The following is a 12,441-nucleotide window of genomic DNA, read 5'->3' as shown; positions in this document are numbered from 1 at the left end:
TGTTATTTCAGCGGCGCCAGAACATTCAACCACTCAGTACGGTTGTTCTAACCTTTTGCAATATATCTTGGGTCCCTTGGTATGCCAGTTAGCCCCTCTAAGCAATTTGACACGATTTTCGGTAATCGACTTGATTGCATAAAGTTATCGACCTGATGAAAGATTGTCTCACTTAGCTTAAAGCGCCTACGCATTGGCTCATCGCAAAAAGCACCGACATACTGGTTCATTTGCAAAAGGCACCAACGTATTGGTTCATTCATTCAGCAAAGGGCACCGACATACAGGTTCAAGCAGTAAAAGCGGCGACGTAGAGGCATAACGGAAGCAAAGTTCAAGAGAACTTTTAAAGATCGACAAGCGGAGATCTTCGGTAATTTCCTTTGCAAAATTATCGCAACAAATGGGGATACCTTCAAGCGAGGACATCTTCGACAGCGTTCCCTATATTGTGGAAAGTTGTCAAAAACATTTGAAGGTGATTTCAAGCGAAGTTGTCTTCGATCATGTTCCCTTAGACGTGGAAGATGGTCACAAAGCGGAAGAGGATTGTTTCAAGTGAAGCAATCTTTGATAGTGTTCCCTGGTTTATGGAATATTATCAAAGCGGAAGAAGGTCGTTTCAAGAGAAGCAATCTTCAATATTGGAAGCAGTTACATGTGTAGCAATTTTCAGGCGGGATAACAATCTCTTGGCAGTAGGTCATCAAAATAGTAAAGCGGCAGCAAATCGATTGCTTTCAGAGACGTGTGGTTGACGGTGTAAGATACGCGTTTCTTAACTCTTTTATCTGTTTAACTAACGCTAGTTTGCAGGTATCGGCGTTACAAGAGTGATTTAGGATCGCAGAACGTTTTAAATCATTCTCCGTCCCTATCGATACTTTGACTTTTGTTTTCGAAACTTGCGTCTCTCCAAACTCAATCAAAGTGGGGGTTTCTGTAGACACCCATTTGTCTCTCCCCTAAACCAAACCCAGTGATGAGTACCTTTCACGTCAAATCATAATCGAATGAAGTGAAAGTGTGGAAAGTTTAGTGTTGCGGATAGTTTTAATTTCTTTTCTCCTCCCTCTGTTTTTGAAAACCTATTTTAAGAAAATAGCCAATCCAGTTTGGTTGGTCCATGATATGGGTCCAATAGTAGTGTAGTTGGATGGAGCTTGAAAAGAGCTTTCCAACGATATATTATAAGCCCAATTCCGATGAATATTGAGGAAGTTTTGGCCAAATTATTGAACTGGGCTTAGTTTGAACCTTATATGCCGCCCAATGGTCTAGAGGAGGGCCTAATATGGATTTATCATTCCTAATGCAATTAGGAATGGTTTTAGTCTTCTAGATTCTTCTAGAAGGTTCTTTTCATTCCTAATTCAATTAGCATTGATAAATTGACTTTTGTTGACTTTTTAGAGTTTTAATCAGAATCAAAGAACGTTTTTTAGGAAAATACGATTTTATCCTCTTGTACAAAAATTTCTATCTGATTATAAGAAAACACGTCAATTTCTTAGTTAGCGCCTAACGCTACGCTTGGCGCCTGGCGCTAAGGTCAGCGTTTGGCGCTAATCTGGTTTTTTGCGTCAGAACTCTGTTTTTGATGTTTTATCTTTTGGCTGATTTTCTCTATTAGTCTCCTAAAAACTTCGTTTGGATTCACCAACTCTCATTAATATTCTCTCTTACTCTCTCTCTCTCTTTTCTAAACTAGCCTTCTCTCAAATACAAAATTCCGCATTGATTAGACTTAGATACACCTAGCATAATTCGAAATTGCCTTCGCCCTAGACGTGAAAGGTTTAAATTTCTGAGGGTTTGGTCCCAAATCTCTCTTTCAATTATTTAATTTAATTGTTTGTTTATTATTTTCCTTGAAGTTACTAACGTGTGTATTTTGTTATTAGAAAGAGGTACGAGGCATCCAAGTAAGTGCTTTAATTGATAATTGATGTTATTATATAGAAATCATGCTTAGGTTGTTATTATGATATTCGTAGTATCATGTCTAGCTAGGGTAACTTTAATATTAAGTATGAAAAAGTATGATGCTTCCTATGTTCTTCCTAATATTTATGATTGTTAGTATCATGTTAGGGTTAAAGCTTTGATTTTTATTGTTTAGTGACATGCTAGGGTTTGTTATTAATCTTATTAGTATCATGCCTAGGATCTTGCTATTATTATGCTTTAACATTATTATGATTATTTTTATGATTCATTATTATAATTATTATTTTGATGATTATTTATTATGTTTCTTGATTATTATTGTTATTGCTTGATCACACATTTTATGCATATTTAAAGGGAATTTGTACTTGCAATCACGCTTAATAAGATAATTATTAATCTTGTTTAGGGTTAATTTGATTCTAATTCAAGTGATCGCCAATAGTAGTTTTATTTGTGCATTATATTTCACCAACATAGATTAAACAGGTTTAGGGTTAAACCTATTGATTGTATGTTAGTCAGAAAGCGCACATGAATACGATCCGAATAAAGTAGAGGCCTATTATTAGGGCAGGTTCAATCTCTTTTAGGTTGGATTTGTACCTTCATCCCCGAACCCTATTTGGTTCAAGACCTTATGGAGATGACGATCTCTTGGATCGTTAAGGGGTGTAACATTCACCTCGTGAACGGTTTACAAGTTCCTAAAACTTGTTGGCGACTCTTTTGATCTATCTTCTTTCCCTTTGGACGCCAACGTACTTTAGTGTATGATCACAGTGGGTTCAAGCTAGGGATTAAAGCTTGAAATATTCCCTACAATTTGACTTCCATTCGTTCTAAAAAGCTTTATTTGAATGTTTTTGACTTTCATTTGATTCAAAAGGCTTTGTTTTATGTGTTTGACATTTATTTGATTGAATTAGATTCGTTAAATGCATTTGAATTTCATTCATTTAAAAAAGCTTTGTTTAAATGTGTTTGACTTTCTTTTGATTGAAAAAGCTTTATTTTGATGTGTTTGAATTTCATTTGATTCAAAAAGCTTTGTTTGAATGTGTTAAATTTTCATTTGATTATAAAAGATTTGTTTGAATTTTATTTGACTCAATTTGCTTCATTGAATGCATTTGACATTTGTTCAACTCAAAAAGCTTTGTTTGAAAGTGTTTGACTTTCCCTATATTCAAAAGATTTGTTTGAATGTGTTTTACTTTCACTTGATTAAAAAAGCTTTGTTTGATTGTGTGTGACTTTCATTTGATTCAATTAGCTTCTTCGAATGCATTTGACTTTCATTGATTCTGAAAGCTTTGTTCGAATGTAAATGACTTTCATTTGATTCAAAAAGATTTGTTTTAATGTGTTTCACTTTTATTTGATTGAATTAGCTACGTTGAATGCATTTTGCTTTCATTCGATTCAAAAAGCTTTGTTTGAATATGTTTGACTTTCATTTAATTCAAAAACCTTTGTTTGCTTGTGTTTGACTTTGTTTCATTTAATTAGCTTCGTTGAATACATTTGACTTTTATTCGATTTAAAAGGCTTAGTTTGAATGTGTTTGATTTTCATTTGATTTAATAAGCTTTGTTTAATGTGTTTAACTTTTATTTGATTGAATTAGCTTCTTTGAATTCATTTGAATTTCATTTGATTTAAAAACCTTTGTTTAAATGTGTTTGACTTTCATTTGATTCAAAAAGCTTTATTTGAATGTGTTGGACTTTTATTTGATTCAAAAAACTTTATTTGAATGTGTTTAACTTTCATTTGATTAAAAAAGATTTGTTTGAATGCGTTTGAATATAACTTGATTCAATTAGCATTATTGAATGCATTTGACATTAGTTCAATTAAAAAAGCTTCGTTTGAATATGTTTGACTTTCCTTAGATTAAAAAAGCTTTGGTTGAAAGTGTTTGACTTTTAGTTGATTCACAAAGCTTTGTTTGAATGTATTTGACTTTCCTTAGATTCAAATTATTTATTTGAATTTGTTTGACATTCATTTGATTCAAACAACATTGTTTGATTGTGTGTGACTTTTATTTGATTCAATTAGCTTCGTTGAATGCATTTGACTTTCATTTGATTCAAAAAGTTTTGATTGAATGTGTTTAACTTTAATTTTATTCAAAAAGCTTTATTTTATTTTTTTTCACTTTTATTTGATTGAATTGCTTTGTTGAATGCATTTGAGATTCATTCAATTCAACAAGCTTTGTTTGAATGTGTTTGACATTCATTTGTTTCAAAAAGCTTTGTTTAAATGTGTTTAACTTTCATTTGATTCAAAAACCATTCTTTGAATGTGTTTGACTTTTAGTTAATTGAAAAAGGTTTGTTTAAATGTGTTTGACTTTCATTTAATTTAGTTAGCTTCGTTGAATAAAATAGACTTTCATTCCATTCAAAAAGTTTGTTTGAATGTGTTTGACTTTCATTTGAATGAAAAACCTTTGTTTAAATGTGTTTGACTTTCATTTGATTTAATTAGCTTCTTTAAATGCATTTGACCTTCATTCGTTTTAAAGAGCTTTGTTTAAATGGTTTGACTTTCATTTGATTCAAAAAGAATTGTGTGAATTTACTTGACTTTTATTTGATTCAAAAATCTTTGTTTTAATGTGTTTGAGTTTCATTTGATTCTTTTTTTTTTTTTGGAAAGTGAGAAAAGTATTATAAACAGAACTTGTACAAATGTACAAGAAATTACAATCTGTCAAACCAGGAAACACTAAACTACACAAGCCTTACAAGTAAGGCACACCACCCCCAACAGACTCAAGGGTATCCTGTTCACCTTCTATGAAGGGTACCAGGACACACAAGAATCAGAAACCAGGTTCAAAGACCCCTGGTACCTTCTAGGAAGGGCGCAGGGGAACCAAGATCTGCACAAGATACACAATGAACAAAACCTGCCAATACAGTCCAGCATACAGAAAAAAGACTATCAAGAAACAACTAGACACTATTTCTAAGATGATGAAGCCATTTACAGTCAGCAATTGTCCAAGTATGATTGATTAGCTGCTGACACCTAGTCACCACCTCCCTTCTAATGACCTTAGCAATGAACTCTGGTCTGAGCACAGCACTATGCCAGAGAGCATTATTCCTAGCAAGCCAAATACTGTAAACAACATCAACCAAACTAGCCAAGATCAAATTCTTCTGAACATGGTTCCTACCCTCAGATTTCCATAATTTCCAGTTGTGAAGGATGTCTACCTGATTTTTATCAAAATAAATCCAATGTGAAACAGCCTTTAGTACCTTCCTGGTAAAATTGTAGGAGAAGAAAAGATGACTGCAAGTTTCCACAGCATCACCACAAAGCAAGCAGTCACTGCTATTACTCACCCCATATTGGAATAGCTTATCTCTAGTTTTAAGTCTTCCCAAAACAGCAAGTCATACAATAAAGGTGTGTTTTGGGATATTAAAGGAATTCCAAACCCGTTTACACCATTGAACCTTATCCAAATCACCTTGCAACCAGTTATACCCATCCCTGATTTTGTACTTGTTATTCAGCCATCCCTTAGAAGCAAAACCATGCCTCAAATTTTCACCTTTCTTTGGAACATAATCCCACCAATTTTCACCTTTAATGTAAACTAACTGTACGCATTTCACTCAGAGAGAGTCAGTTTTCTTGGCTATTTTCCAAACATAAATACCCAGAGCAGCTTTGTTCCACTTCCTGCAGTCTCTAATTCCAAGACCACCTGCCTTCTTAGGTCTGCAATACCAATCCCAGGCAATTGGTGGAGTTGTAGAAAGAACAGCATTACCACTTCATAAGAAAGCTCTGTAAAGCTGGTTAATCCTATCAATGACTGATTTGGGAAGTAAAACACATTGAGCCCAATAAGTATGCAGACTCATTAACACTGCATTAATAAGGGTGACCCTAGCTGCATATGAAAGATTCCTACTACTCCAGCAGTGTAATCTAACCAACATCTTATCTATCAAACTATCATAATCCATAATTTTAAAATACTTGGCATTCAAAGGAATCCCCAAGTACCTAAAAGGCATTTCACCCTTCACAAATCCAGAATGGCAAAATGGGATTTGCTTCTTTGGTTGTATCTACTGTCTAGATATAGTGTATTACTTTTTCAGCTTAGGCTTCCTAGTGATTAGTGTTGTTGGTTGATGGTTCATGGTAGCGATCCTTTGTCCTGTTTTGTATTGTATGCTTGCCGTGCTGCTGTCCTAGCAGGCTGGTTTCTGGGTTGTTATTCAGCTATCATTTTATGATTATGTCTATTGATGGTGGATAGTTGTTGGAGGTTGGTTGTCATGGTTAAGTCTGGGTCTTGGTAGCTTGCTTGGTGTGTAGTGGGTTGAGGCCCGTTTTTGTTAGTGCTGTCTCCTGGCATGAGGTGCTAGTTGATGGCTTGTGTTGTATGGTGGGTGATCTTCCTATTGCTACCTTGTTTCTTGCTTCTGTCTGGACTTCTTTTTATGCCTCTTCTTTTGTGGTAGTTTTTGATCTATCCTTTCCTCGGCATCTTATGCTTTTATGCTTTGCTTGAGCCTCCTTGTGGTTATGATGCTGGCTGATGGTTCATGGCTACGATCCTTTGTCCTGGTTTGTATTGCATGTATGCTTTTGTTCTGTCCTGGCATGCTGACTATGGGGTTATTACCAAGCTGATTTTATGGTGATGCTGGTTGAGGGTGTTTTTCTTTGTTTTATTTGGTGGAGGTTGGCTGTCATGGTGAGTCTTGGTCATTCTAGCTTGCCTTGGTATGTAGTGGGATGAGGCCCCATTTTTAGTGCTGTCTCCTAGCATGAGGTGCTAGTTGATGGCTTGGATTGTATGGTGGGTGGTATCCCTCTTTCTACCTTGGGTCTTGCTTTTGCCCGGGCTCCTTCTTTTGCCTCTTCTGTTGTGGTGGTTGGTGATCTATCTCTGTCCAGGCATCTTATGCTATTATGTGTTCTTGAGCTTCCTTGTGTTTGTGCTGCTGGCTGATGGCTCATAGCTACGATCTTTTGTTCTGGTTTGTACTGCATGTATGCTATTGTTCTGTCCTGGCAGGCTGACTATGGGGTTGTTATCAAGCTTCTTTTTTATGGTGATGCTGGTGGTGGTGTATTATCTGTTGTTGTCTTGGCATGGTGGAAGTTGGTTGTTATGGGTGAGTCTTGGTTATTCTAGCTTTCTTGGTGGGTAGTAGGTTGAGGCCTTATTTTTAGTGCTGTCTTCTAGCATGAGGTGCTAGTTGATGGCCTGGATTGTATGGTGGGTGGTATTCCTATTGCTACCTTGTTTGCTGTTTCTCCCAGGACTCCTTCTTTTCCCTCTTCCATTGTGATAGCTGTTGATCTACCTTTGTTTTGGCATCTTATTTTTTGTCTTGCTTGAGCCTCCTTATGTTTGTGCTGCTAGATGATGGTTCATGGCTGCGATCTTTTGTCCTGGTTTGTACTGCATGCATGTTGTTGTTCTGTCCTGACAGGCTGATTGTGGTGTTGTTATCAAGCTGTTTTTATGATGATGCTGGCGGATGGTGTATGCTTTCAAGCTAAGCTGATGCTTTATTATACTCACCTTATTTGTTATCTTTGGATGTATGGGTTTTTTTTACCCACTTTTGGATGTAGCTTTGGTTTCCTCTCCCTTTGGGAGTTAGAGATTCCGAAGTTGTTATCTTTGTATTGCCTTCGGGCTTTGGTTTTGTTGCTTCTTTAGCCCAGAGGGCATGTACTGCACTTTCATTTCTTGTAGTTGCTACTTTTATGGGTAGTAACTCTTTACTTTTGGTAATAAAATTCTTTATTTACCAAAAAAAAAAAAAAAAAAAAATCCAGAATGGCACAGAATGCTATCTTGGACAGGATGCTGAACATTGCCAAAGTAAATTGCAGTTTTCTCAAGATTAGCCTACAAACCAGATCTAGCTTCAAAGGTTTTAAGAGCCTTGATCAGGAGCTTGACAGAATCATTATTCTCATAAGAAAACAACATCAAATCATGTTCAAAAATCAAGTAATTTAAACCAAGCTCCTTACACCTGTGATGATATTTAAATCTCTTCTTCTTCCCAACTTTCTTCAGCAATCTGGACAGATACTCCATTACAATAACAAATAAGAGGGGAGACATAGGATCACCTTGCCTTATTCCCTTTTTCCCTTTACAAAAACTATAAGATCCACCATTAAGTAGTAAAGAAAAGGTAGGAGTAGTAACACATTGCATAACCCAAGAGATGAATTGAGTGGGAAACTTCAAAGAACACATCATTCCCTGAATAAACTCCAAGCTCACAGAATCATAATCTTTCCTGAGATCCACTTTAATGGTACACCTAGGGGGCTTCCTTTTATTTTTATAAGCCTTCAACATGTCTTGACAAATAAGGATATTATCCAGAATAGATCTTCCAGAAACAAAGGCCCCTTGACAATCATCAATTAAATCAGGCAACACCTCCTTCAATCTAGAACAGATCATTTTAGAAATGATCTTATACACCACATTACAACAAGCTATAGGCCTGAATTGAGTAACCTTATTTGCATGTTCAATCTTTGAGATCAAAGTCCAAGTAGTGGAATTGACCTGTTTAAGCAACTTACCAGAATTGAAAAAATCCAGAACAGCCTTGGTAACATCATTACTTATAATAGCCAAGCAGCTTTGAAAAACTTGCTAGAAAACCCATCAGGACCAGGAGCCTTATCATCATCAATACTTCATAAAGCAGACTTAACATCATTCTCAGAAAAGGCTCTACAAATAGCCAAACCTTGCTCATCAGATAACCTGCTACCTTCAGCTATGACTGCAGAATGAATGTTGCCCTGCATTGAAGCTTCAGTTCCAAGGAGCCCTTGGTAATACTCCAAGAAAGCCTCACACACTTCCTTAGTATCAGCAGTCACCTCCCCACATTGTTAACAATGGAATAGATGTTATTATGAAGTCTTCTCTTCCTAATAACAGCATGGAAGAAAGCAGAATTCATATCACCATCTTTAAGCCAATGAACCTTAGCTTTTTGCTTCTAAAAATTGTATCTATCCGGGTGAGTTTTAGCATATCTCACTCTAGCTTCCTTTTCCAATTCAATCAGACTCTCATTATCAGGCTCAGCTTGGAGTTTCACTTGGATTTCCATCAAAGTCTTCTCAGCTACAGCATCCTTAGTTTCAATACAGGAGAAATTCACCATTTTTAAACTTTTCAACACTTTTTTCATCTCTTTCAACTTCCTAACACACTGGAACATTAATGTACCATCAACATTAATCTCCCAGGCCTCTTTAACAGCTACAAGAAACTCACGAGATTCCACCCAAATATTAACAAACCTAAAAGGTTTCTTAACTTGAGTTCCAGAATCAAACATGTTAATAACACAAGGGTAATGATCCATTAATCCTTCAGGGAAAAAAGTAGCTTGCATGTCTGGAAATCTATCCATCCACACACAATTCACAATGATTCTGTCAATTTTAGTACATACTCTATCACAGCCAGCCTGCTTATTACACCAAGTGTAAAACATTCCCCCAGCAGCCCAATTAGAGAGGTTGTTCTGTCTTAGGCAAGCTCTAAAGGGTTCCACTTCATTCAAAGAAATAGGACTGCCAATTCTATCATTAAGATTCAAGATGTTGTTAAAATCCCCACAAAGAACCCAAGGCCTGTTCATACAAGCACCAATCTCAGTTATTTGCTCCCAAAGCTTATGCCTAGCAGCAACCTCATTCAACCCATAGACCATTGTGCAGAAAAAACTATTACCTGTTCCCTTATGAAGAACCTGTAAATGGATTAACTGTTCTTCACATTTAACAATAGACACATCAAACACCTGAGGCAGCCAAATAACCCAAATTCTACCACCCTTATGATGAGAGTAATTAGCACACACTAACCAGTCACTTTCCAATCTATTAAACACTACACCAAACTTCTCAGCCTTCACCTTAGTTTCAAGAAGTCCAAAAAGACCAACACCATGATGTCTAATGAACCATAAGACATCACAGAGCTTACTTGCCTTATTAAGACCTCTAACATTCCAGAAACCAAGTTTATCCATGTAGAGAATGGGAGCATTCCCCCTCCTCCAATACACTGAATCTATTTCCACTACTACTAATCAAAACAACACCAGGTTTCAAACTTTGAAGTTTCTGATTACCATCATCTTCCTGCTGAAAACCATTCAAATTATCAGTCCTACTGTTGAAATTCTGAGAAACAGGCTTCTGAACTGGTTTCAAGATTTTCTTCTGTCTATCCTTGTTCTGGACTTTCTCAGGCTGTATTTTTACCTTATTTATCTCCTTCACCTTGTGATTAGGACATTAAACATCAATATTCGCAATCCCACCACACACCTTACAGATCATAGGCCTCCACTCATACTACAGAGCTTGTTTTATTGTATTTCCATATTCATCAAGAAACTCAATGCTATCTGGTAGATTAACATTAAACTTCACCTCTATCATTATTCTAGCATACTCCAATCTTTCCTTGGTGGTTGTTGCCTTATCAGTCTTGATAGGATTCCCTACCATAGAAGCCAATTTCATTAGTTTCTTTTGCCCCCAATATTTCAATTTCAATCTAGGCAATCTAACCCAAATAGGCACCAAATCCACAGGCTCAGCATCAAGGTCCATTCCAGCCATCCATTGTTTCAATATCACTGGTTTATTATCAAACCAAACAGGTCCAGCCCCCAATACTCTATCCCTCGCCTCAATAGTCCGAAATCGAACCAGGATCACCCCATTTGCCATTAAAGAGACCTTATCAATCCCATATCTTCCCCACATCCTTCTAGCAAAACCATTCACAACAGATAAAGGTGGTTTAGTACCAATAATATGGCAAACAATCGCCGAGTTCCAGATTTCAATCTCAGGTTGAACATCCTCGAAGGTAATTTGGACCTTGTCACCATTACCCTTATCACAGGAACCCCTATCCAAGTTCTTACCTCCACTAGATAGGTCTACCCCCTCATCCCTAGTCACACCAAACAGGCTTTCCCTCCAATTCAATCGAGCAATATCAACAGAATTCGGAGAACGAAAAACAGGGGAACACAACTCGGGGTTCTCAGAAATTGGGGAAAACGCATTCATTGTACAATTAGAGTGTTTAAGCATCAAAATAGGAGTAGGATTGTCCTTATTAAATACACTATCAAAGCATTCATCAGTTCGAAGCTCATGATTAATGGCGAAAGCTGAGGAATGAATTACCTGGAGCTAATTGTTAAACTCATGCTAATGCTCACCACGCTCCTCCTCCGTCATCTCCTTCACCTGTGTGGTGTTCTCCATTACTTCATCAAGCCATCTTTTAACCAAAACGTCCTCAGTGGCAATGCTCTACTGTTTCCTCTTCGTATAATTCCTTGTTTTGGGTCCAGAACTCTGCTTTGCTTTTTGCTTTTTCTTCAATTTTGAGCTTGAACTCTTGCTTCCCTTACCCTTCTTCCTTTTTGCCATTGAAATCGGGCTGAAAATCGAAGATCAAATTTGTGGGTTTCAATCGGATTTTCAACTTTCTCTCTCTAGTTCTTGAGGCTTTCTCTCTCTACACTTTCAATTTCATTTGATTCAAATAGCTTCGTTGAATGCATTTGACTTTCGTTCGATTCAAAATGTTTTGTTTAAATGATTTTAACTTTCATTTGATTAAAAAAGCTTTGTTTGAATGTGTTTAACCTCATTTGATTCAAAAAGCTTTGTTTGATTGTGTTTGAGTTCATTTGATTTAATTAGCTTCGTCTAATACATTTGACTTCCATTCGTTCTAAAAAGCTTTATTTGAATGTTTTTGACTTTCATTTGATTCAAAAGGCTTTGTTTTATGTGTTTGACATTTATTGGATTGAATTAGATTCGTTAAATGCATTTGATTTTCATTCGTTTAAAAAAGCTTTGTTTAACTGTGTTTGACTTTCATTTGATTGAAAAAGCTTTATTTTGATGTGTTAGAATTTCATTTGATTCAAAAAGCTTTATTTGAATGTGTTTAATTTTCCTTTTATTAAAATAGATTTGTTTGAATATGTTTGAATTTCATTTAACTCAATTTGCTTCATTAAATGCATTTGACATTCGTTCAACTCAAAAAGCTTTGTTTGAAAGTGTTTGAATTTTCTTAGATTCAAAAGATTTGTTTGAATGTGTTTTACTTTCATTTGATTCAAAAAGCTTTGTTTGATTGTGTGTGACTTTCATCTGATTCTATTAGCTTCTTCGAATGCATTTGACTTTCATTGATTCTAAAAGCTTTGTTCGAATGTAAATGACTTTCATTTGATTTAAAAAGCTTTGTTTTAATGTGTTTCACTTTTATTTGATTGAATTAGCATCGTTGAATGCATTTAGCTTTCATTCGATTCAAAAAGCATTGTTTGAATATGTTTGACTTTCATTTGATTCCAAAACCTTTGTTTGCTTGTGTTTGACTTCGTTTCATTT

The 12,441-nt window shown here is 36.0% G+C and overlaps 1 protein-coding gene across 1 annotated transcript; it reads right to left on the bottom strand.

Moving 5' to 3' along the window:
- Nucleotides 1-7,864: 7,864 nt before the first annotated feature.
- LOC145633009 (uncharacterized) lies at nt 7,865-11,091 on the bottom strand. Its single transcript, XM_081685321.1, has 5 exons — nt 10,441-11,091; nt 10,137-10,287; nt 9,033-10,090; nt 8,698-8,868; nt 7,865-8,545 (listed from the first exon to the last, which is right to left on the bottom strand). The coding sequence occupies exons 1-5, from the start codon at nt 11,089-11,091 to the stop codon at nt 7,865-7,867; spliced, it is 2,712 nt and encodes a 903-aa protein (XP_081541447.1).
- Between the last annotated feature and the right edge of the window lie 1,350 nt (nt 11,092-12,441).

This window comes from Chenopodium album, chromosome 5 (assembly GCF_948465745.1).
Source record: "Chenopodium album chromosome 5, dcCheAlbu1.1, whole genome shotgun sequence".
Taxonomy (NCBI): domain Eukaryota; kingdom Viridiplantae; phylum Streptophyta; class Magnoliopsida; order Caryophyllales; family Amaranthaceae; genus Chenopodium; species Chenopodium album.
The sequence above is the reverse complement of the archived record's forward strand: the minus strand, read 5'-3'. Positions and strand labels throughout refer to the sequence as shown.

Coding starts and splice junctions, on each gene's coding strand:
- LOC145633009 (XM_081685321.1), bottom strand. CDS start 11,091: ATGAATGCGTTTTCCCCAATTTCTGAGAACCCCGAGTTGTGTTCCCCT. Junction 10,288..10,440: donor ATGCTAGAATAATGATAGAG/GTGAAGTTTAAT, acceptor CCTAATCACAAG/GTGAAGGAGATAAATAAGGT. Junction 8,546..8,697: donor GAGCCTTTTCTGAGAATGAT/GTTAAGTCTGCT, acceptor TTGCTTAAACAG/GTCAATTCCACTACTTGGAC.